This window comes from Gallus gallus, chromosome 8, assembly GCF_016699485.2.
Source record: "Gallus gallus isolate bGalGal1 chromosome 8, bGalGal1.mat.broiler.GRCg7b, whole genome shotgun sequence".
NCBI lineage: Eukaryota > Metazoa > Chordata > Aves > Galliformes > Phasianidae > Gallus > Gallus gallus.
This window is the reverse complement of record NC_052539.1, coordinates 21,305,775-21,327,252: the sequence shown is the minus strand read 5'-3', so window position 1 is coordinate 21,327,252 and position 21,478 is coordinate 21,305,775. Positions and strand designations below refer to the sequence as shown.

At 49.6% G+C, this 21,478-nt stretch overlaps 2 protein-coding genes across 2 annotated transcripts; both read left to right on the top strand.

Annotated features, from left to right (window-relative positions):
* Window positions 1-208: 208 nt before the first annotated feature.
* FAAH (fatty acid amide hydrolase) lies at window positions 209-9,107 on the top strand. The gene is made up of 15 exons (XM_422450.7): window positions 209-419; window positions 1,443-1,556; window positions 1,832-1,975; window positions 2,276-2,409; window positions 3,060-3,266; window positions 3,726-3,766; window positions 4,277-4,401; window positions 4,579-4,704; window positions 5,371-5,468; window positions 5,850-5,949; window positions 6,242-6,282; window positions 6,759-6,798; window positions 8,147-8,255; window positions 8,548-8,693; window positions 8,785-9,107. Exons 1-15 carry the CDS (start codon window positions 243-245, stop codon window positions 8,911-8,913), a joined length of 1,731 nt encoding a protein of 576 aa, XP_422450.1. The 5' UTR covers window positions 209-242; the 3' UTR covers window positions 8,914-9,107.
* A 2,224-nt stretch (window positions 9,108-11,331) lies between these two features.
* Window positions 11,332-21,478, top strand: VDHAP (fatty acid amide hydrolase). Its single transcript, NM_204976.3, has 15 exons — window positions 11,332-11,651; window positions 12,542-12,655; window positions 12,985-13,128; window positions 13,362-13,495; window positions 13,845-14,051; window positions 14,397-14,437; window positions 14,743-14,867; window positions 15,422-15,547; window positions 16,094-16,191; window positions 16,858-16,957; window positions 17,706-17,749; window positions 18,325-18,364; window positions 19,990-20,098; window positions 20,862-21,007; window positions 21,191-21,478. The coding sequence occupies exons 1-15, from the start codon at window positions 11,442-11,444 to the stop codon at window positions 21,317-21,319; spliced, it is 1,767 nt and encodes a 588-aa protein (NP_990307.3). The 5' UTR covers window positions 11,332-11,441; the 3' UTR covers window positions 21,320-21,478.

Sequence of the window (21,478 nt, the reverse complement as noted above, 5' to 3'; positions counted from 1 at the left end):
GATAAGCCGGCGGTTAGACACACATCCTCCCCAGCACAAAGCGAGAGCAGCACACCTTTCAGCAGAACAACCGCAGGGCTCTATCCGGAGCGCTCCCCGCTGCTCGACCCTGCGCCCAAGCAGCGAAGCGGTTAACTCGCTCCTCAGGGCCCAACCCGCCCTGCCAGGCGGTCCTCCCCGGGTTTTCCTCCCTCCTCCCCACCTCCTCGGGCAGCCCGGAGCCGGCGGGGCGGGGAAGCGGCATGCGGGCGGCGGTGCCTTCGGTGCCCGCCGTGCTGTGCGGCTCGGTGGGGCTGCTGCTGCTGCTCCTGCGATGGCGGCGCTGGAGGGGGCTCTGGAGGAAGGTGAAGGAGGCTCGGGAGAGGCAGGAGAGAGGCTTGGAGCAGATGGACAAGGCGGTGCGCGCCTTTCGGCAGCAGGTGGGTGCAGGAAGCTGCGTTCTCCACGACCCAAGCAGGGTTCGGGTGGATGAGTTCCCCGGACCCCACGTGTGTTGGGGACGGGGAGAGCGCAGGGCTTCCTTCTCTCGGGCTGATGCAGTGCCTGCAGTTTCAGGGCAGGTGTTTGGGTGTGGGGATCCCAGCTCCTTATCTGCAGTTCTTCTTCTCTTTTAAACGCCGTATGCCCGCGCCCCGCAGAGATGTGGCTGCAGCCCCGCTGATGAGCGTGGTGGGGTGGGAGGGAAGGGCTGCCCGCACCGTGGGGGATGAGCGCAGGAGTCAGCAAAAAGCAGCTCGCAGCAGCGAGGGGAGGAAAATCCCAGCGCCGCGTTTGAAAGCGCTATTTCTCCCTCCCGGCCTCATCCGCCATGGTTTTACGCTCAGCCCGCCGCTCTTTAAGGAGCCGTAGGAAATGGGAGAGGCCGTATTTTCTAGCGGAGGCCAAAGGACGGCGGCACGGCGCGACCCGAGCACGGCTGGCAGGCTGTGGGGGCTGCTCGCCATAACCGCAGCCCCGCGCCGTGCCCTGCGGTCCCATCCGGCCGCCCTGCTGGTGGCTCAGAGCCCGGCGTGAGGGCTGAGTCCGGTGCTCATCCCTGGTAGGGAGGTTTCTGCTGGCCCCGGGTGAACTCCCTGCCTTCAGCCCATTTGCGCGCTCCCTTGGCGATGCCGGCAGCGCTGGCACCGTGCTGTTTTCATACTTTGCTAGTGCAATATCTAAGAATGTGGCCAGTTCTCCCCGCAGTTCAGCCAGACGCGTGTCCTGGAGCTCCCCCAGGGCCCAGCTGAGACCCGTCTGAACGCAACAGAGCCAAGGCAGACCAAAGGCTGAGCCAGTATGGTTGGGAAGACAGTGCTGCAGTGGGTTTCATTGCATTACTAGGAGCAAATATTACATCTGACCACCGAGCAGCATGTATTTTTAGGATGGAATACAGCGGGTGCCAGGGGAAGAAGAGGACCCCATCAGCTAAGCCTAACCCTGTCCAACCTTTCCCATAGCATCCCTCGGTGGACATGGTCTCCATCCTCTCTCTGTCTTTACCGGAGCTCTCCAAGAAAATCCAGGATGGTTCCCTCCCTCCGGAGCACGTCTTCTATGCTTACGTGGGCAAGGTGAGGGCTGGGTGCCTGCTGTCACGGCCCTGGGCTTGGTTTGGAGCAATGAGGAGCATTGTGAGCAAGCACAGCACCTATGTGGCCCGCACCTTCCTAAGGGCAGGTGTTGGGGTTTGGCGTGAAAGCTCCTTGGCAAGGAACAAAAAGGGCTTCCTGATGCCAGGTGGGGAGGTGGGGAAGCACGGAGAGGCAGGTGTGCTTTTCAGGATGGAAAGTGGTTGTCCAACACCGCAGGCTGTGTCTCACGTGTGGGCTTCGTCTCCTTTCCCAAGGCCCTCCAGATCGCTAGAGAAACAAACTGCATCACGGAGTACATGCAGGAAAGCGAGACCCAGCTCCAGCACACAAAGCCTGGGGAGAAGAAGGGTTTGCTCTATGGGGTGCCCGTCAGCATCAAGGACTCCATCAACTGCCAGGTACCACAAACGTGATGTGACCAAGGTTTGGAATTGGGTGGGGGGGGGGGGGGGGGGTTTAACCTCAGCCTCGCGTCATAGCTGGTGCAGAATGCCCCTGCTGTGGTGGATGATAGCTTTTGCTGCCCATCTCCCACACAGGCCAATGGGGAAGGCTGGTTGGATTTTGTTAGCAATACACCACGCAGTGTGTGCGTTCCGGATGGTGCGTACACATGCTTTTAGATTTAGATAAAAGTACAGGGCGTGGGGGGAAAGTGCAATCCTGCATTTGGAAACCTGGTTGTACTCTGCTCCCAGGGCCATGACTCCATTCTGGGGTTTGTGAAGAACATCGATAAGCCCGTGGCAGAGGACAGCGTGCTGGTGCAGGTGCTCAAGAGACAAGGGGCAATTCCATTTGTGAAAACCAATGTTCCCCAGTCCCTCATCAGGTACACGAGCAGCCCTGGGGCTGGGTTTCTATCATGTCTTTTTCTCACTTCTTTTAAATAACGACCCCATCATAGAATGGCTTGGGTTGGGTTGGAAGGGACCTCAAGGATCGTCTAGTTCCAACCCCACTGCTGCGGGCAGCATTGCCAACCAGCAGATCAAGCACTGGATCCGTGGTGTCTCTATGTTTTAAAGCCACTCAGAATGAAAATTCACTCTAGTTTCACATGAAGCAAAGACACAGGAGAGTAGGAGTAGAGGGGGGAAAAAAAAGGCTGCCCTTCTCTCCTATGCTGGGTGTTTTGAAATCACTTTTTTTTTTCTTTTAATCTAATTAACCCCTCAGCAGCAGGCCTGGCAGGGCCAGTGCAAATGCGTGTATGGAAGAAGAGGCTCATTAGCTAGTTAACCTTAAATCATCCTGCCCCCACACCTGCTGTTGTGTCTGCCAAGACCGCTCACATTGATATGGGGTGAGGTCAGGTGTACTGTCCTGCACGTGTCCCTCTGCCCTGCCAAGTGACCTCTGGTAGTGCATTTCTGGGGACAGCTTGTCACATCCCACCCGTAAGGGGAGGGAAGGGGTGACCAAGTTGTGTATCAGCAGGTGTTTACGCTCCCCTTATGTACATCCTCTCTGTCTCTCTAGCTATGACTGCAATAACTTAATCTTCGGTCAGACGTGCAACCCTCTGCTCTACACCAGAACTCCTGGAGGCTCCTCCGGTGGAGAAGGGGCACTCATAGGAGGAGGTGGGTCCATCCTGGGCTTTGGCACAGACTTAGGAGGGAGCCTGCGTTTCCCTGCTGCCTTCTGTGGGATCTGTGCGCTCAAACCCACTGGGAACAGACTCAGGTACTGCGAGTAATCATAGAGTCATAGCATGGCTTGGGTTGGAAGGGACCTTAAAGATCATAGAGTTCCACACCCCCTGCTGCGGGTAACACTGCCAACTACAAGCTGTAATCTCTCAGGGTGACACTCACCACCACCTGCTTTGTTGTGCTGGGATGCTCCTGCTTCTGTGGGCAAGAGGAAATGTGGGAGGTACCAGGAAGGGCTCACTTCTCCCTCCTGCCCAGACATTTTCTGGGGGAGGGAAGCATCAGTTCCCCCACTACACAGGCAGTGGAAGATTCTACACCTGCATGCTAAGAGTGTATAATTGTTGCTGATGGGCCACACATCAACCATCCTGGCCTAGGTTGGGTGCTACTTGGGCTTCCCCTTCAGCCAACCTCAGCATCTGCAAAGGGAGGGCAGCGTGTTCCTTTCTCTGAAAATTCAGTGGCTGTCTTTTGTTTCTCTTCGCAGCAAAAAAGGAGTCGTTTCTGGTATCTTTGGGCAGAAGTCAGGTAGGAACTGGCAGTTGCCCCGCGGGGAGGGGAGAAAGGCAGGGTTGGGAAGGACTTTGGCCTAGCTAGGCTTAGCTTCTCCAACGTGTTCAAAGAGAAAAGCAGGTTCCTTTTCAGGGACTCTTTCAGAGAGCCACCTGCACGCCCAGCTCTGGAGAAGCATGCTGGAATATGCATGAGTCCTCTAACATCCTCTAACCCTCCAGCTTGCTGTGATGTCTGCCACAGCTTTGTGGGAGGTGGGGTTAGTGGTTGGAAGGATGTCTTTTAGTTGTGATCCATGAAGATTTTGTTCTACTTTGTAAGCTGTGCAGTGGAGAGATATCGTTGGATAACAACTCTGGGTCTGCAGCCACGGGGCTGTTGGTGGGAAGGGACCTATAGGCACCCCCAGTCCTGTTTATAAAAGAAACTGGTGCTAACACTAAACTAAGTCAGAATGATGCCAAGAGGAGGACGTGTCCCTTGAAAGACCCTCTGCCATAAATGCTCTCTCCTGGCTTCCCTTAGTGACTGCAGCTGTGGGGCCGATGGCAAAAGACGTGGAGAGCTTGGCACTGTGCATGCGAGCACTGCTGTGCGAGGACATGTTCAATCTGGACAGCACTGTTCCTCCCCTCCCCTTCAATGAAGAGGTAAGGGATGCAGGGCTCTGGGAAGAGCTGTTGTTTCTTAGGCAAAGCGCCAGTGGTGTGCCAACCTACGATGTAATGTGGTTTGGTATGATGATGAGATAAGTGCCCTGCCCTGCGTCGTGTGTGTGCTGTTGGCTTCTGACAGTCTTTCAGGCAGAGATTTTCCTTGTTCTACAGGTGTATTCCAGCACACAACCCCTCCGCATAGGCTATTATGAAACAGATTTCTTCACCATGCCAAGCCCTGCAATGAGACGTGCTGTTCGGGAGACAAAGCAGCTCTTGGAGGAGGCTGGCCACACGGTAGGGTGTTGCATGAACCCAACAGTCATGCTTCAGCTGTGCTTCCTTTTGGCTTCAGGACCCAGGAGTGACCATAAAGCACATTTGTCAGGGAAGGGGCCTTCAATCTGTTCAACTTCCCACAACATTTCAGGTTGGATATTAGGGAGATTTTCATCTCAGGAAGAGTGGTGATGCACTGGAAAAGGCTGCCAGGGGAAGTAGTGGAGTCACTGCCCCTGGAGGTGTTTAAGGAAAGAGTGGATGTTGTACTTAGGGACATGGTTAGTGGGTAGTATTGGTGGTAGGCGGATGGTTGGACTAGATGATGGTCTATCCCAACCTTAATGATTCTGGCATTCTATGAACACAGGTGTACTGCATGTTGCATGCTTGGAAAGCCACGAACTGTTTTTTTAAACTGGAAACAAGGACCTGTGGAGAAAATAAAGGGGCAGATGCAGATGGCAGCTCATCTGTAGCCAAGAGGTCCTTGTGCTCTCTGTCCTTCACTGCTGGTTTTGGAGGGTTCTTTGTGCCATGGGGTGGTTGGACATCAAATGGCTGAGCCCCTCCTGGAAGGATGTCAGAAGGAGCCCAGCTTGGGCCTTTGCTCACCCTTGATGGCTCCTCCCATGCAGGTTGGTTGTGCCTGCACCACTGATACCTCATCCACTGTCCTTCCAGCTGGTGCCCTTTGAACTTACAAACGTGGACTATTCGGTTTATAACTTCTGCTTCAGGGGAATGTTTGCAGATGGAGGTGTCACCTTTCTCAAGAATTTGTAAGTATAACCCAGCATGGCTTGTGTGGTTGGTGCCTGTCTATGGAAGTCCTCCCTGGGGGTCTGGCCAGCATCTGGACTTGGGCAGCAGATCTATTGGATATGGACAGTGGCTGATCTGCAGAGGGATTTACTGGGCAGCTTATAGTCAAGAGAGTAAGGTGAACTTAGGCTCTGTTTAAGACTGCTACCAGCCTTGGCAGATCAAAGGAGACTGGGTGCAGAGCCTATAAAACCCATGGGAAACAGGGGAGCCCAGAGGAAAAAAGAAAACCTTCTTGTCACTTAGATACACTATTCAGAGGAATTGGTCCTGTGCAAGTTGATCTGCTGTAATTGCTTCTTAATACTGTTCAGCTAAGCACTCTTCTTCTCTTTCAGTGAAGGGGAGCTGGAGAAAGGCAACATAGGGATACTCTCGTGGTTGATGAAGTCACCAAACTGGATAAAAACTCTGCTGTCCTGGATTACCAAACCCTTTGTAAGGTGCACTACTTCCTAGCTTAGATGAAGTCAAGCAATAGATGTCTTCTGTTGCAGTCAGACTTTACCAGAGGGAAATCTCCAGGCTTTGCATCCTGGCTGTGCTTAGACACATCTCCGAACTGGAGTGACACTATATTTGTCCCCCCCTCTCCCCATTTTGGGGAGGGAAAAAGCCACAAGTCCTGCCTGAGCACGAAGTCAGTGGCTTGCATTTGTGATGGAGATGTCTGAGAGGACAGAGCTGGGATTAATGTAAGCTATTTTCTTTATTACTTTCTCTTTGTCAGGTGCCTCGATTGTCAAATGTCATAAGAAGTATGAGAGCAAAGTGAGTAAATGCCAAACATGAGGGTTTGGGTTTCTCTTCTGGAGAGCAGCAATGTTTGCTATGTTAGAGATACTTCCCCAGCTGCATGCGTCTGAGAAAATACAAGGCAGAAAATGCAAGAGGGAGCAGACTGAGAGCAGTTTATATCAATGTCATAACTAGCACTGCAGAGTTTTGCCAACTGTTTTAGTGCTGAGGATGGAAATAAGGGCGGGCACTCGCAGCCTCTTGCTTATGAACTGGATGAAGTTTGCAGGAGTGAAATATGCTGGCTGGTTTGGTACTGGTTAATGCATCTGTCATGCAGTGAGGGGAATGCTAGGGCTTTGCCAAAGTACTCCCTTGGCTGCAGCTCTAGGAGCAGAGCTATTCAGTGCCCATCTGCTATTTCTGTCCACAAAGCTGCTCTGGGCAGTACCTCTCACTAACTTGGTACAGTACTCTCACTGACTAATTGGTTTTGCTTCCTTTTTCAGCACAGTGGAAGAACTCTGGAGCCTTCATCATGAAATTGAGGTATAGCATGGGTATCCCAACCTTTCAGCTTGCCTGGGCCACGCTGAGTGAACAGGAATTGTCTTCAGCCACATATAAAGTATATAATAGAGTTAAGCTATGGAACTAGAAAACTTTTTAAATATATATTTTTAATTAAAATATAAAAAAGAGCAGCAAAAACGTAAGTTGATTTTCACCAGGAAGACAGATGTGTAACTCGTTTAAATGAGCAGTGGCACCCCCCAAGAATGCTAACTCTGTGAGCCGTTCTAATCTTCATATCCTGGCACAGATTTTCCTTTTGACTCCACGATTTCATTTCACAAATCAGAAAATCTGTTTAGCATTTTACCCCAGTGTAACCACCTGCCTTCAGATAAGTGAATCATGTCCCCATAACCAGCATCCATACCCTTAAGGAACTCCTGGACTAGCAACGAGCCAGTCTCTTGGACTTGATGGAGTTGCAGCTTTGATGACAATCTGCATGACGTTATCTATCCTTAAAGCTTTTGCACATAGATTTTCTTGATGTGTGATGCAATGATATTCCATCACATGTGAGGTGCTGGCGGGAATTGCATCATCTCTTACTGATTTTATAAGTCTCTTTTTTTACCAACCACTGCTATCAGTAGCTATGCCAGATATGTTGACAAAGGTTTAAGAAAATCACTTTAATGCGTTTTTTCCTGTTTCATACAAATCAGGAGATTTATTGTGTCTTCTAAAGGCACCCAAGAAGCCATTTCTTCAGTGACATAATATTTGTTACCAGTACCTCCATTAAAAACAGCACATCAAGCCATACCTGTAGCATCAGTACCTTCATCTGTCACCAAAGCATGAAGTTTGACATTAGCAGCTTTCCTTCCCAAATGTTTTTCAATAGACTTCCCTATTTTTTCAGTTCTCTTCCTTCATCCACAGTTTTTCTTTTTCTGGGTTCTGTTTTCTTTTCAGATGCTATTAGGTGGGTTGAAATATTATTATTGGTACTCACTGTTATTCTCTCCAAATGGTACAAGGGCATTTAACACGTACATAGGTTTCAATGTGACTGAGTGTGTGTGGTGGTGTGAAAGGTGAGGTTAGCACTGCACTGTGCCCTTCCCTTGTGCTGGTTTCAGCTGAGGCAGCGTTAATAACACATTGATGTTTGGTTGATGCTGTGTAATGGGTATACTGGGCCTGGCTTTTCAGTAGGGAAGAGCTGCCATGGCTCCCAAAGAATCACTGGATTTTTAGGATTGGGCCTGATGCAGTTTACCCCACAGTTGATGGAGCCCAGAAGGGAGCCCAGGGAGAGCCTCAACCATGGGACGGTGCATCCGCCCCACTGACTACCAGTGTGTTTGCCCCTCAGGAGTCTTGCCACCAGTTCATCGCCCAGTGGAAAAAGCTGAATCTGGACGTGATGCTTTGTCCCATGCTGGGCCCGGCCCTCCTTATCGGCTACCCAGCAAAGCTCTCAGGTAGGACTGCCTGGTTGACCCCAAGCCATAGCCTCCCTGCTGGCGTAAATGGGAAGCATTCTTCCTCCTCCCCACGCTTCCCAAGGCACTGGGCAGCAGTGGGAAGAGCTCAGCTCTTGGGCAGCTGGGCTTCTGGATGGCCACCCTGGTGTGTGCAGGAACCGAGGGGCAGGCTTCCATCCTGCAGCCACTGTGTTCCCAATGCAAACGCCTGTTAGGTGGAAGTGGTGTTGGGCACACACAGAGGGGGTGAAAGTTTTTCCTGTTGCCATGAGCTCCCTTTTTCCCCCAGTGGCAGTCAGCTACACCATGCTCTACAACTCCTTGGACTTCCCAGTTGGCGTCGTCCCCGTCACGCTGGCGACGGATGAGGATGAGAAGGAGCTGAAGAACTACCAGGGCTATTTCCAAGACTGGTGGGATCGGACCCTGGCAACGGTGAGTTGCCCCAGGCCCCCTGGGGGGTTACAGGTGTCCCTATCCCATCTGTGCCATATCCCCTACCCTCTCCCTTTTCTTTTTGCCATAGGCTTTTAGCAGTGCTGAGGGGATGCCGGTGGCCGTGCAGTGCGTGGCCTTGCCATGGCAGGAGGAGCTGTGCCTCCGGTTCATGAAGGAAGTGGAGACGCTTGTCATGAAGAAAAACATGATTGTCTGAGTCCTCACCCAGAGCAGGATTAGTGTGGTGCAAGCTGCCCTCGCTTCCACCTGTCTGCAGGACTGACATTCCCATCCGTGATGATGCACCGGTGGATTGGGTGGCTGCCAGCTTTGGGGTGACTGAAAAAGTGAGATGAGTGTTTACACCAACTGTCGCAATACAGTGATTTTTTTTGTTGTTGTTAGTGGAAAGTCTGTTTCAGGTGTGTTTTTTTGTGGGGAGGTTTGGTGGTTGGTTTTGTTTTTGGACGCATTACCTAAGACACTCGGATTCCTGCTTTTAGTGCCACAAGGAAGGGTTTGTGCCTTCAGTTCTCCACTCCACAGAAGTTGCATTATGAGGGAGAAAGAATGTTTTCCCTGTCATGCACCAGCAATCAAAGGTCGAAAGTAAACCTCTGATAAGCAGGGAGGGAGCTGGACAACGTCCCGTATGGTAGGGCTGCTTACACCCCACTGGCATGGGTGAGCATAAAGGGGAAAGGCCGGTTAGCAACTCCCCCATCCCTTAGGTACACCTGCGTTCCTCAGAGCAGAGGTATAAGCAGCTACAGCTCGCTGTCTTGCACGAACCCAGCAGCATGCCAGTGTCAGAGCCCTGCTCTGCTGCACGTTTGTGCCTCCCGTTTGCAGAGGGAGCCAGGCCAGGTTTTCAGCGAGGTCTCCCAGCTGCTGGCAGGCACCCACACCGCGATTGGCAGCGGCGGCTGCTCCCGAAAGGCATCTGTGGGTGTCTGAGAAAGGAACTCCCCAATGCATTTTCCTGATGCGACTGCTCGCAGATAGATCAAAACAAAGCTTTGACGGGAGAAAGGTATGGGTGCTTCGGTTTTCAAGGCGTTGTTATTGTTTAAACCAGAGTCAGAGAGATGATAGGTTTTCTTCAGGAGCTGGCAGAGGGTTTGGCCCAGCCTGTCGGATAGCAGCCACAGAGCTCTGATTCTTTGTCAGCAGGCTTTAAGTAAGGAGGGGAAGAGGAAGGGAGGGGAACTCCAGGCATCCCAGGACTGAATGCTATGTAACAAGCAGCTCCAGAGAAGCTTGGACTGTTTTTCACCACTTGTAGGCAACCACTGCCAACGTGGAAAATGCTGGTCTGAGGTTTTCTGTTTGCACTTTAAAGTTCAAGCTGGGAGGAGATGGTCCCAGGAGGAGGAACGCCACATGTTGGCCTGAGCTGGCAGGGTACAGCCCACTGCCCAGCCAGGAGCTGTGTTGCCTTGTTAGTTTAACCAGTCTCGTTAACCAGCCTCTCATTAGCAAGGAGGTGGGCGGGGTGCAGGCGGCCTATGGGTGGAGTTGCCAGTGGACCTGAACCAGTAAGGATTCTTCCGGAAGCCCCGAGCAAAGGCCTCCAACAAGCCGTGCCCACTGCCAAGGAACAGTGCTGGGGTTACTGTGTGGTTTTGGGGACCTCAGGTGGCCAAAACTATCCAGCTCCCAGCCCAGAGCAGCCAGAGAGCAGGCAGTATGAATGTTGGCCCCGAAACGTGAAGCTGGGATGTGTGAATGAGGATCACCTCCCCACAGTCAGTGAGGAGAGGCTGGTGATGTCCACACGGAGTTGGCTGGGTTTTGCTCTCCATCATGGATGGACAAGAAGGACCTCCTCCTTTCCAGTGAGCAATCAGTTTCTCAGTGAACTCTTGCTTCTTCCTTGTAGTTTCCTTCCTGCTGCCGCAGTAATAATCCCGTGGGATGTATGTGTAACAAGCAAGGTAACACGACAGCAGCATGAGCACTGGCTTTTAGCCCCCAAGGAAGACCTCTCCATCAGAGAGTGATGACTTCCCAGGACCCAGTCCCCTTACCAGCTCTACTACCCTACTGGGAGTAGATGGGATGCTGAACCCATCAGAGGAGATTTCCCTAATATGGATTGCCAAAACACTTTTTAAAGAGGCTTGGATTGAGAATGACAGAACAGCCGTACTCCTTGGAGGCAGCGTCAGATAGGTCCTTCCAGTCTGCCTTTCCAGAATCATTTCCTGCTTGTGCTTGATCTTCACTGCGAGCCTTTTGTTCTCCTAAGCTCCCTCCCCTCCAGTAAATGCAAGTTCCCCAGGGCAAACAAGGCTGTCCCATCCAGCGCTGAAGGCTGTGCATGCTGTTGCTAGGGGAACAGAGATGACAGTTGGGTGCTTCTAGTTAATGGGCTTAACTGCTAATTAATTATTAGATGTGGGGATAACCCAGGCCTGGGTTTTTCAGATACTCGGTTCTGTTAATCAGCTATTTCTAGCAGCAAGCAGTGGCTTGGAGAACCACAACCTTGGGGGAAATCCCCTTCAGACTCTGTGTGGTCAGAGCACGCAGCTTGCAGCCCAATCCACGGTGTTCCTTGGGCAGGCAGACCCTTCCAAAGTCCACAGTCTAAAAAGTCCATTCCTGGGCTTTGTTAACGCAACTTTGCCTCAGAGTTGATCTTGCCCAGAAGGCAACTGCATAGTCTGCATACATCAACTCACCTTAGGAGAGGGTGGGAGACCTGAGTGTCTGTAACTTCACCAGACCAGGAGAAAAATCATGACCCTGGAGCGACTGTGGCAGGTCCTCGATCCCTTGTGGGCTGACCCTCGCGTTCTTTCAGCCTTGTTTTGTGGTTCAGCTGCAGCCGTTGTGCTGCTGAAACGGCTGGGTCATAGGCGGATCCAGCAGAAGATGGAAGAAGCAAGAAGAGCACGGGATCTGGCTCTGGAGCGAATGGAGAAGGCAGCTCGCAGGTTTAAACAAGAGGTAATTTGGGGGAAAGCGTGTGCCGAAGGGTGGGATTGTATTTTGGGTAACTGAAGAAACAGGGAATTCCTGATAGATTGTTAGGGCAAAGGCAGGGATATGAATACTTTGGATCATCACCAACATTTTTTAAGGGTCATCACCTCTATTGTTACCAAAAAGCTCAAGCTGAAAAGGCAGCCTAAAGGAGATATTTTGTAATACAGATCACGCTGTGGGAATCCTGAGTGTGAGTGATGGATTGGAGTCTGAACCACTCGTCTGTTCATCCTGCCAAGGCTTTCTGCTCCTATCCTCCTCACCTCTGCCATCCCAACGTCTCACATAACCATAGAATCATTAAGATTGGAAAGATCAATATGAACATCTTGTCCAACCATCAACCCACATCTGGGACCACTCTAGACCTTGTCACTCAGTGAACATCTACCCTTCTCTTGAAAATCTCCAGGGGTGGTGGCTCCACCACCTCCCTGGGCAGCCTGGGGCAATAACTTCCAATATCCATTACGTTGTCCTCAATGTACAGGTCCCTCTAACATCTGCACATCAGTGACAAGAGCCATTTCTTCCTGTCTACCCCTAGATCAAGAAGTACATAGGGTTCCGAAGGTTCAGTCCTTGGGTTCAGGGTTGGTCTTAAACCCAAAATGACCACCAGTGGTTATTCTGTTCTTGGAAAGGAGCAGTGGGAGGCTGCGAGCAGTTAATGATACATTTTTGTAAAACTTTAGCTGGTTCAAGTGCCATATAACAGATCCTCGTCACGGAAACTAGGCTGAACTGTGACATCTATTCAGGGTCATTGCCAGGCAATTCAATTCACAACCTCAACACCAGCCTTTCCTGTCGTCTTCCTCCTTCTTCGCCAAATTTCTTCCCCTTTGCAGAACCCAGGCACCCAGACTGCACACATCCTCTCACTGACCATGGTGGAGCTGGCGGAGAAGCTGAAGGAGGGGTCCCTGTCCCCAGAGAGCGTTCTCTACTCCTACATGGGCAAAGTGAGTCACGTCTCCAACATGGAGAGATGCTGCAGGGCTCCTCTGGTGAGGCTTGCAACCAGCCTATTTTGTGGGAGAATGGCAATGCATGGGATCACAATTTGTCAGTGCTGATGAAGGGTGGCTTATGGCTGAATCCAGAGATCCAGGGCAGAAAATTATCCCCAAAATAAGTACATAAAATTCATAGGTAAAGTCTGAATAATGAGTACTGAAGAATGCTGGAGGTTTGAGGAGACTGAATTCTCAGCTTGAAAACCCAAAGTGCTGTTTCCTTCCTTACATCAATTCATTTGTCTTGCTGCTCTTCATCCAACCTCCCTGGAAAGGCTCTGGAGGTGAATCGGGAGGTGAACTGTGTAATAGACTTCATCCATGGCTGTGAGGATCAGCTCCAGAAAGTGAAGCAGCAGAAGGAGAAAGGGCTGCTCTATGGCATTCCTGTCAGCATCAAGGACCACATTGACTGCAAGGTACATCCCTAATACCCCCTCCTCTTGGCCTGGGGCTGGAAACGGGCAACGATGTCCAGGATGTCTCTACCCCAGTATATGGGATCCAGCTTTATCCTTTCTACCTTATCACAGCTAGCCAAGGGTGCCCTCAAACAAGGATGCTTTGGACCACATATGTTATTTCTGTAGTTGTTACAGCTCTGAACAGCATCTTTACTGGTACCTAGAGAGCTTTGCTTCCCATCCCCAAGGGCCATGTCTCCTCTGCTGGGCTGGTGAAGTTTCTGGGCCAAGTGAAGGAAGAAGACAGTGTCATCGTCCAGGTTCTGAAGAGCCAGGGGGCAATCCCCTTTGTGAAAACCAACATCCCACAGACAATGATAAAGTAATCTTGTGTTCTCCTTCATGAAAACACTATGTCATGCAAGTCTTGTGAGCTGAGAGAAAGCGGGCCCATGTGCACAAGCTCTCACCCTCATCCAAACAAATCATGCACGCTGAATTCATTGCCTCCCCATTTCAACCTACCATTCCTTGGTCTTTCTGTAGAATGCTACAGAGAAAGTATTGCTTTCTGGTGCCTCTTTCTTCCTAAACTAACCAACATATCTACTTCACAGTGATTCTACCCCTGGCATTAATTCCTCATTAATCCCTGCACAGATGCTCTGTACCTTGTCTTTATGATTTATGGAGGCAGAAGTACCTCACTCACCTGCTGTTCTTCTCCACAGCTATGACTGCAGCAATCTCATTTTTGGCCAGACGCTGAACCCCCTCAACCACCAGAAGACCCCCGGAGGCTCCTCAGGAGGGGAAGGAGCTCTGATTGCAGGGGGAGGCTCCCTCCTGGGCATTGGCTCAGATGTAGCTGGCAGCATCCGCCTGCCATCCAGCTTCTGTGGGCTGTGTGGGCTCAAACCCACAGGCTTCAGGATCAGGTATGCCCCAACAGCTGTCCCCTTCCATCTAATGTAGAGGCTGAAATGTTTTCCCCGCAGTGCACCAAACTACACAATAAATTTCTATTTATCAGAGATGGGTTATTCCCAGATGAGGAATTGTATGTGCACCAGGGAAAGGAAGTGATAAAAAGCATCTCTAGCACTTAGAAACTTAGTGCTCCTGGCAGTCTTCCCAATCTAGAAAGGGTCAAGTCTCTGCAGGGCCTTTGGTCCTCCTAGATGGTCACTGGGGCAAATGGGAAATCTGCAACCCAGCATGATGACATACCTTACAGCCTAATACCTTAGATATCTAATCTGCTTCTCCCATTCTGTTTCTAGCAAATTGGGTGTGATTTCTCCTATCACAGGAATGAACTCAGGTAAGTTCATCCAGATAATATATAACTACTGCCAAGCCTTCTCTGCTGTTGGCAGCATGGCTGCAGTCCTTGTTCCTCTTTGAGAGGGACTTGTGCCTGCAGAAGGCCCACCTCATTAGATGACATCTTGCCTCTGCTCTGAGACTCAGGGACTGTCCCTGGCGGGCTTCCTTCTCACTTGCACATTCATTCCCCATTCCTCTTCCCTGGCCTTAATAAAACTCCTCTCCTCTGGGCCACTACCAGCTACTATAAGGGAGCACCAGGCCCACCTGCCTGAAATAATGGGATCTTTGTGCTTGCAGTGATAGGGATGCTGGGGCCGATAGCGAGGGATGTGGACAGCCTGGCCCTCTGCATGAAGGCACTGCTCTGCGAGGAGATGTTCCGGCTGGATCCCACCGTGCCCCCCATCCCCTTTGATGAGGAGGTGAGGCTCAGAGGCAGTCCCACACCTCCATTTGTCTACCAGTGAAGAGAGATCTTGAGAAACTCTCATCTGGTTTCATATCTGAAGACAGTGAAGGGGAAGCAGTGCTGCTGATCAGATGGACCCCTGCATGAGCAACCACAAGAAGAAGCCACAGAGCAGGGTTGGCAGACAAGACCTGCTGGATGCTGATCCCTACCATTCCCTTCCCAACAATGCACAGGACAGACTTGTTGGCTTCCTAAAGGAGTTCCTTTTTCCTGACTAGCAAAATTCACCCCTCGCATCTTTAAAAAGAGCCTAATTTAAAAGCCATTAACCTAAGAAATCTTTGCACTTTGCCATTATCTCTCTGGTTCTACCCATTTACTGCTTTCTGGCTCAGGTCTTGGGATCTTTTGACTGTCCCCGATATACAGACAACTACTCCTGATATATGGCTCTTTCCACCAGCCCAAATGCCCTGCCATTCCTCCAGCCTAGGAGACTGCCTTCCTAAATCCTAGGAATGGTCTGATCTGGTACATGTGTCCATGCAGTGGCTCTTCTCACAGGTTTACACCAGTTCAAAGCCGCTTCGGATTGGATATTACGAAGAAGATGGCTACTTCCAGCCCTCACCCAGCATGAAACGGGCCGTCCAGCAGACCAGAAAGCTCCTCCAGGAAGCAGGGCATACAGTGAGTTTTCATGCCTGTGGTTACTAGGAGTTGTCATCCTGCTCCTTACGGAGCCTGGACAAGTCATTTCACATCTCTCTTTTATAATGCATGGCATGGGGGAGTGTTTTTTCCATCATGTTTTGCATCTCCGTAAACATCAAACTTGCAGCAGCTTCCATGATCCTGCATCTGCTGAATCCAGTTTACAGACTTTTGGGTGGAGTACAGGTTTGGAGCAGTTGAGCTCCCAGGGATCACTTCTAGCCTAAATTACAATGTGGTTCTACCAGTAGTATTTTCTATATGAGTGCTGCTCCAATGATAAGTATAAATTAAGAATATTTGGTATCTTGAATACTTGGCCTCTAAATATACTTCTCTAAGGATCAGAGAAGAAAAGCCTATGCAAAGTCATGTCATTGTGTGCTAGTGCCTTGGAAACTGGAAAGGACAGAGGGCAGATGGCACCAGCCCAAGTCTCTTTGAATATGGAGGGAGGTCTACACAGGGCTTTGTCAATCATTTGTCTTTCTTGCCTCCTGAACAAGAATGGTTTTCCCACAGATTGTTCCCTTTGCACCACCTAAGATCGACTACATGGTAGATGAGCTGTTTACCAGAGGGATTTTCTCAGATGGTGCTGCTCACCTGGTGGACTCTTTGTGAGTAAAACTCATTGCTTTCAGTGCAAACCCTGAGACTTGGCACTGTGTGGCCAGTGGGTGCATCCAAAGTGCTTTCATTCCTGTGGATGAATGCTTTTATGAACATGGTGGTAGGTGGACTGTGGGACTGGATGATCTTAGAGGTCTTTTCCAACCTTAATGATCCTATGATTCTAAAGAGAGGGCAGCAGAGGAGTGATTTCTGGAAGGGTGAATTCATCATGGACAGCAGCTAGCTCACAGCAGTAGGTCACATGCATGGGTAACCCTGTAGGGTAACAGCATGCCCTGTGTCAGCAGTGCTGTGGCAAATGCTTTTATGCATGTGATTAGTCTATGGCACATGGGGAACACCACAGGCTATGTAACTTCCCTCAGAGGTGCAGAGGGTCAGCCCTGGTGAGCAGCCCAACGCCCACCTAGCCAATTGCTCACTGCCCTCCCTTATCAGAGGGAAAATAGGATGAGAAGGCTCACGGGTCAAGATAAAGACAGACTGCTTGCTGATTGCCACCATGGGCAAAACAGACTCAGCTTGGGGCAGTGAAGCTGAAACCAGCTCTGGACTTGACTTTGGGGTATGGTTGGCCACTTCCAAACATGGTTGTGCCCTCTGGCACAAGTTCCTTGTCCTGAGTACCCCTTTGCTCTCTGTCCTTCTAGCAAAGGAGACATCGTGGATCCCAATTTGAAGTCCCAGTTCAATACTTACAAGCTTCCTGCTTTGGTGAAGAGGATCCTGGCTATCATTTTGAAGCCTATTGTAAGTATGGAGACATCTCATCTGTGTTACAGGAAGTCAACAAGTTGGGGAACTTTCCACATGATGGGCTGCTCCACTCAGTGCTTTGCTGCCTTGTGTCAAGAGTCTGAAGGTTTTCAAAGTACCATACCCTTAAAAGTAAACTTAGTCTCTCTGCAAGGATCTAAATGGCATCTCCACATCCAAGCGATGTTCTCCAGGGCTAGCAGTGTTGTCCAGAGCCTTATTCCTAGAGGTTATTGTAATTGAATTAAAGAAGGGCAACAAAGGGTCTGAAGGGTCTGGAATAAAAGTCTGATGGATGTGGCTGAGGGTACTGGGATTGTTCAGTCTAAAGAAGAGGAGGCTCAGGGGAGACGTTATTGCTCTCTACAGTGCCCTAAAAGCAGGTTGTAGTGAGGCGATCAGCCTCTTCTTTCAGGTAACAGAGATAGGATGAGAGGTGATGGCTTTGAAGTGGCTTCCAAGAGAAGGGTAAGCGTTGCACTGGGTGACATGGCTTAGTGAGCATGGTGGTGATGGATTGACAGTTGGACTAAGTGATGTTAGTGGTCTTTTCCAACCTTAATGGTTCTGTAATTCTATGAACGTGTAAATTGTTGTTGGATTAAAACCATCTCATTGTAAACTGCACCTGTCCTAGCAGAGGTGGCTCTGAAGAACAAGAAGCATGCACAAAATAAAGTCCCATCTATTTCATCTGCATTATTGTTGACTAAACCCAAGTTTTTCCTCTTCCCTCCCAAAGTACCCACGAATTGCTCGGGATCTCAGTGCTCTCTGTGGAGTGGGGTAAGTGGCACTGAAGTAGAGGAGGGGGTATTCACATGGATGTGTCCTCTGGGTTCATGCAACTAGATGCCAGCTTGCTGTGCAAGGCCACCATGACTCAGCATGATGTGATCTAGGGCTAGGCACCAGAGATTAAGGGCCCAAAGTTTCTCATTGCGGCAGGGCTAGGATATCTAAGTTCACACAGATAAAGGCAGCTTTCCTCATTTTCAGGTGGATTCTGGTACACAGAAGGCAACGTGCCAAGGCAGTACAGAGATACCTGCATATGGATGCAGTATGATGTGAAGTACAGACCCTTCTGAGAGGCAAAAACAAGCAAACTGAGAGCAAATGAATTTAAAAGACTGACGTGGTTTTTGTCTAGGTGCCAGAATAAATGAAATCATGGCAGTAGGCTCTTCTGATGTACGTACAAGTACACGTGAACTCTGTGTAACCATCTAGGTGATGCTATGACTTGTTCTCAGAGTGGTCATGCAGTTTCCATAACAATGGGCTGTTTGCACTGTTATTGTTATTATTATTTTCTGTTGCCACAGTGCCAATTCTGATTAATCTTTTCACCATTCCAGGTCTGCCAAAAACCTCTGGGATCAGCATGCAGCTGTGGCGGTAGGATGATTTATCTTCCTTACTAAATACAGTGAGGGATTCCTATCATTGGTTTCATCCCTGTGATGGACCTGGTATTGGGTCAGCTGGGCTTTTGAAAGCCAACCTTTGCAAAAAGTGATGAGAGCTCAAGGCAATCAGTGTTAATGAGGAGGTCTCTACTTACTTACTCTACCCAGCCCAAATTAGGACAGAGTAACAATCTGCGGTTGCAAACTCCTTGGCTCAGATGTATTTTGTATGAACTCATTTTGGTTCGGCAATGTGGGACAGGAAGCATTGTCATGGACAGCTGAGCCCATCGCTGCTCACAAACCAATCAGGTTCCTTTTCAAGATAAGCTGGGTTTTGCATTTGCACTTATTTATACTGGCTATCTCTCCTCTCTGATCTGATGATTGGAAGCTTTCATATTTCCTTTGTTGTTTGTTCACTTGCAGTTTGTTCTCATTTTATTCCATCCCTGAGTTTAAATAACACCTCTCCTCTCCGTTATTTTCCACTCGTCCCCAATCTATTTACAGACAGCAGTTGTATCCCCTTTTAGCTGGTGTTTTGCAAGGCTGAAGGAGTTGAGCTATTTTAGTGTCTCCTCACAAGGATCTGTGTTCTCTGGGACACCCTTACAACCATCCCTGAGAACAGACGTGCCCCCAGCCTCCACCATGCAGCTTCCATCAATGTCAGTCATGAGATGGAAGTGCATGCTCACTGCAGCAGGTCTGACTGACTGAAAACAGATCCTCCTTCCCCCACTCCCACCCTACTCCCTGCCAAAAAAAAAGGAAAAAAAGAAAAAAAAAAAAAAAAAGAAAAAAAGAAAAAAGAAAATCCTCTAAAAAGATTTGGTAACCTCAAAGATATTTTGGATTTTATTTTTTCTTCAGCAAAGCATTATTCACGGTTTTCATTTATTACAAACAAGAGTCGATCCAAATTTTTTGGCTAGCTATCAGCTTTCCTCTCAGGAAAACATGAGACTACTTGTACTGCATTTCCTGGAAAGCCTCTCCTTTGTCAAACTTTCAGCAGAAGGATCTCAGTCTGCCTATGGAATTTGAGAACAGACTTAAAAAGTAGAATCATTGAGTTTGGAAAAGACCCCTAAGCTCACCCAGTCCATTCCCAACCCATCCCCACCATGCCCATGTCCCTCAGTACCACTGAGGCTGCTCAAGTAGCCGTATGGTCCATCCATGTTGATTTACTAAGAGAAAGTGGAGCAGCATTTTGAGGATGGATGCATTCACTGCCTGATGTTCAGTACACTCCAGATTCTTCAAACCAAAATAACAAAGCTTTTAGGAAATGGGCTTTCCTGTGAATTGCTACTGATCTCCACTCAATCAAATGCAAAGACAAAACTGTGCGTAAGGACTGGGTTAACATGCAATGCTGTCAACTCTGAAATGCCCACCTGGCACCAATGCCTATGTCTGGGCAGGATAGACCTGGGAGTGGAAAAACAAAGCCCACTGTCTCTTTCAAAGCACAGCTCAGATTTTATTTCATTTTTCACTTTTATCTAAGCATGCTTTTTTCCTCCTTTTTCCATGCTGTAGACGTGGATCTGCCACTGCTGTCCAACAGGCATTGGTTGTCATCAGCTCTGTCTTTCCCTCTAGGTTTACCGCACTGAATTCATTGCTAAATGGAGGAAGCAAAAACTGGATGTGATTCTTTGTCCTGTACTTGGTCCAGCCTTTAATCATGGCTACGCTGGGAAGCTATTTGGTAATCTCCATTGAGACATCTCTGGATGCATCCATGGTATTGTCTGTGGGCAGAGCAGCAGCGAGATGTTTTGGTCTCTTGTACATTCCTCAGACTGTGTGCAGTGTTTGCTCTTCTCTCTGAGGAAGTTTGCACAGGGAATGTCTCCACTCAGTGTGTCTCCTCATGCTCCCACTTTGTCTGAGCTGCAGATGTTTAGATTACTATGGGGAGCATTTCGTGACACATCAGTCCCAGTAGTTAGTGGGTGAGCTTCCCCTGTGTCATCTGACCTTCCGAAAGTGCATGTGAGGATAGCTGATAGAGTGGTGGCAGTCCTTAGCTCAAGACAAGCTCTTTTGAATATGGCCCGAGACTTTGCAAGGAGCAGACATGAAAAGTTGCCTTTCACTTGCAGAAGGAGGCAATTTGATAGCTTCCAGGAAACATCCAGAGCCCTCCATTCCTCTAACAGCAGCCCTCTGCAACCTAAAATGCCCTAGATGGTGTTAAAGACCTGGATACCAGGGTTTTACCCTGAGGTGTGATAGACAAGTTCAGACTTTGTCTGCATCAGATCAAAATACTCATATCTATCTCTCTCAGAGCAGAGCTAATATCCACCATGCAGCCCTCAAACTTCCCCACCAACAGTCCCATGGTCTCTTTAGGTCCAGCAACTCCAGTCCAAAATTCCTTCAAACTGAATTATCGTCTGAAGGTCTTTGCTGGCCTGGCACACTTAAATTTTGCCCATTTGCGTGCTCTGTGTGATCTTTTCCAGCTGCGACCTCCTATACCAACTTATACAATGTCTTAAACTTCCCTGCTGGAGTGGTGCCGGTCAGCACTGTCACAAGAGCTGATGAAGAAGAACTGAAGCATTACCGAGGGCACTACGAGGACCCTTGGGATAAGAGACTGAAAGAGGTGAGCAGAGAAAGTCTTAGCAGAAGGCCACGCGTGGCACAGTGGCACCACTGGCATGTTGTCTTTTCTCCATCTCCTGATGGCATCTGCCTCCTTGTATGTCTTCCTTTGACTTTCTGTACTCTCAAAAGATGGCATTACACACGGTGTGCTCTGACTCAACACCACGCTTAATTTCTGCAGGCTGTGGAAGGAGCTGTGGGGCTGCCTGTGGCTGTGCAGTGTGTGGCTTTGCCATGGCAGGAGGAGCTGTGCCTTCGGTTCATGAAGGAGGTGGAGAACCTTTCCCGTGGCATGAGGAGAAATGCCTGATTTCTCAGGATCTGCCTTCCTTATGTTGACCTTTAATACCCTGCTCATTACTCCAGTCACCTTCTACCCAATGTGCAACATAGATGGCAATCTGCAGACTCCCAGTGCCATTTCAGTAATGTGGCAATAAATGCTGCTTGAAAGCAGTTGGTAAAGTCT

Bases quoted from the DNA above. Each gene is read 5' to 3' on its own strand.
- FAAH (XM_422450.7), top strand. From the start codon at position 243: ATGCGGGCGGCGGTGCCTTCGGTGCCCGCCGTGCTGTGCGGCTCGGTG. The intron at 1,557-1,831 runs GTGAGGGCTGGG...TCCTTTCCCAAG, and splicing joins TCTATGCTTACGTGGGCAAG to GCCCTCCAGATCGCTAGAGA. The intron at 8,694-8,784 runs GTGAGTTGCCCC...TTTTTGCCATAG, and splicing joins GGGATCGGACCCTGGCAACG to GCTTTTAGCAGTGCTGAGGG.
- VDHAP (NM_204976.3), top strand. From the start codon at position 11,442: ATGACCCTGGAGCGACTGTGGCAGGTCCTCGATCCCTTGTGGGCTGAC. The intron at 14,052-14,396 runs GTATGCCCCAAC...TTCTGTTTCTAG, and splicing joins CCCACAGGCTTCAGGATCAG to CAAATTGGGTGTGATTTCTC. The intron at 21,008-21,190 runs GTGAGCAGAGAA...TAATTTCTGCAG, and splicing joins GGGATAAGAGACTGAAAGAG to GCTGTGGAAGGAGCTGTGGG.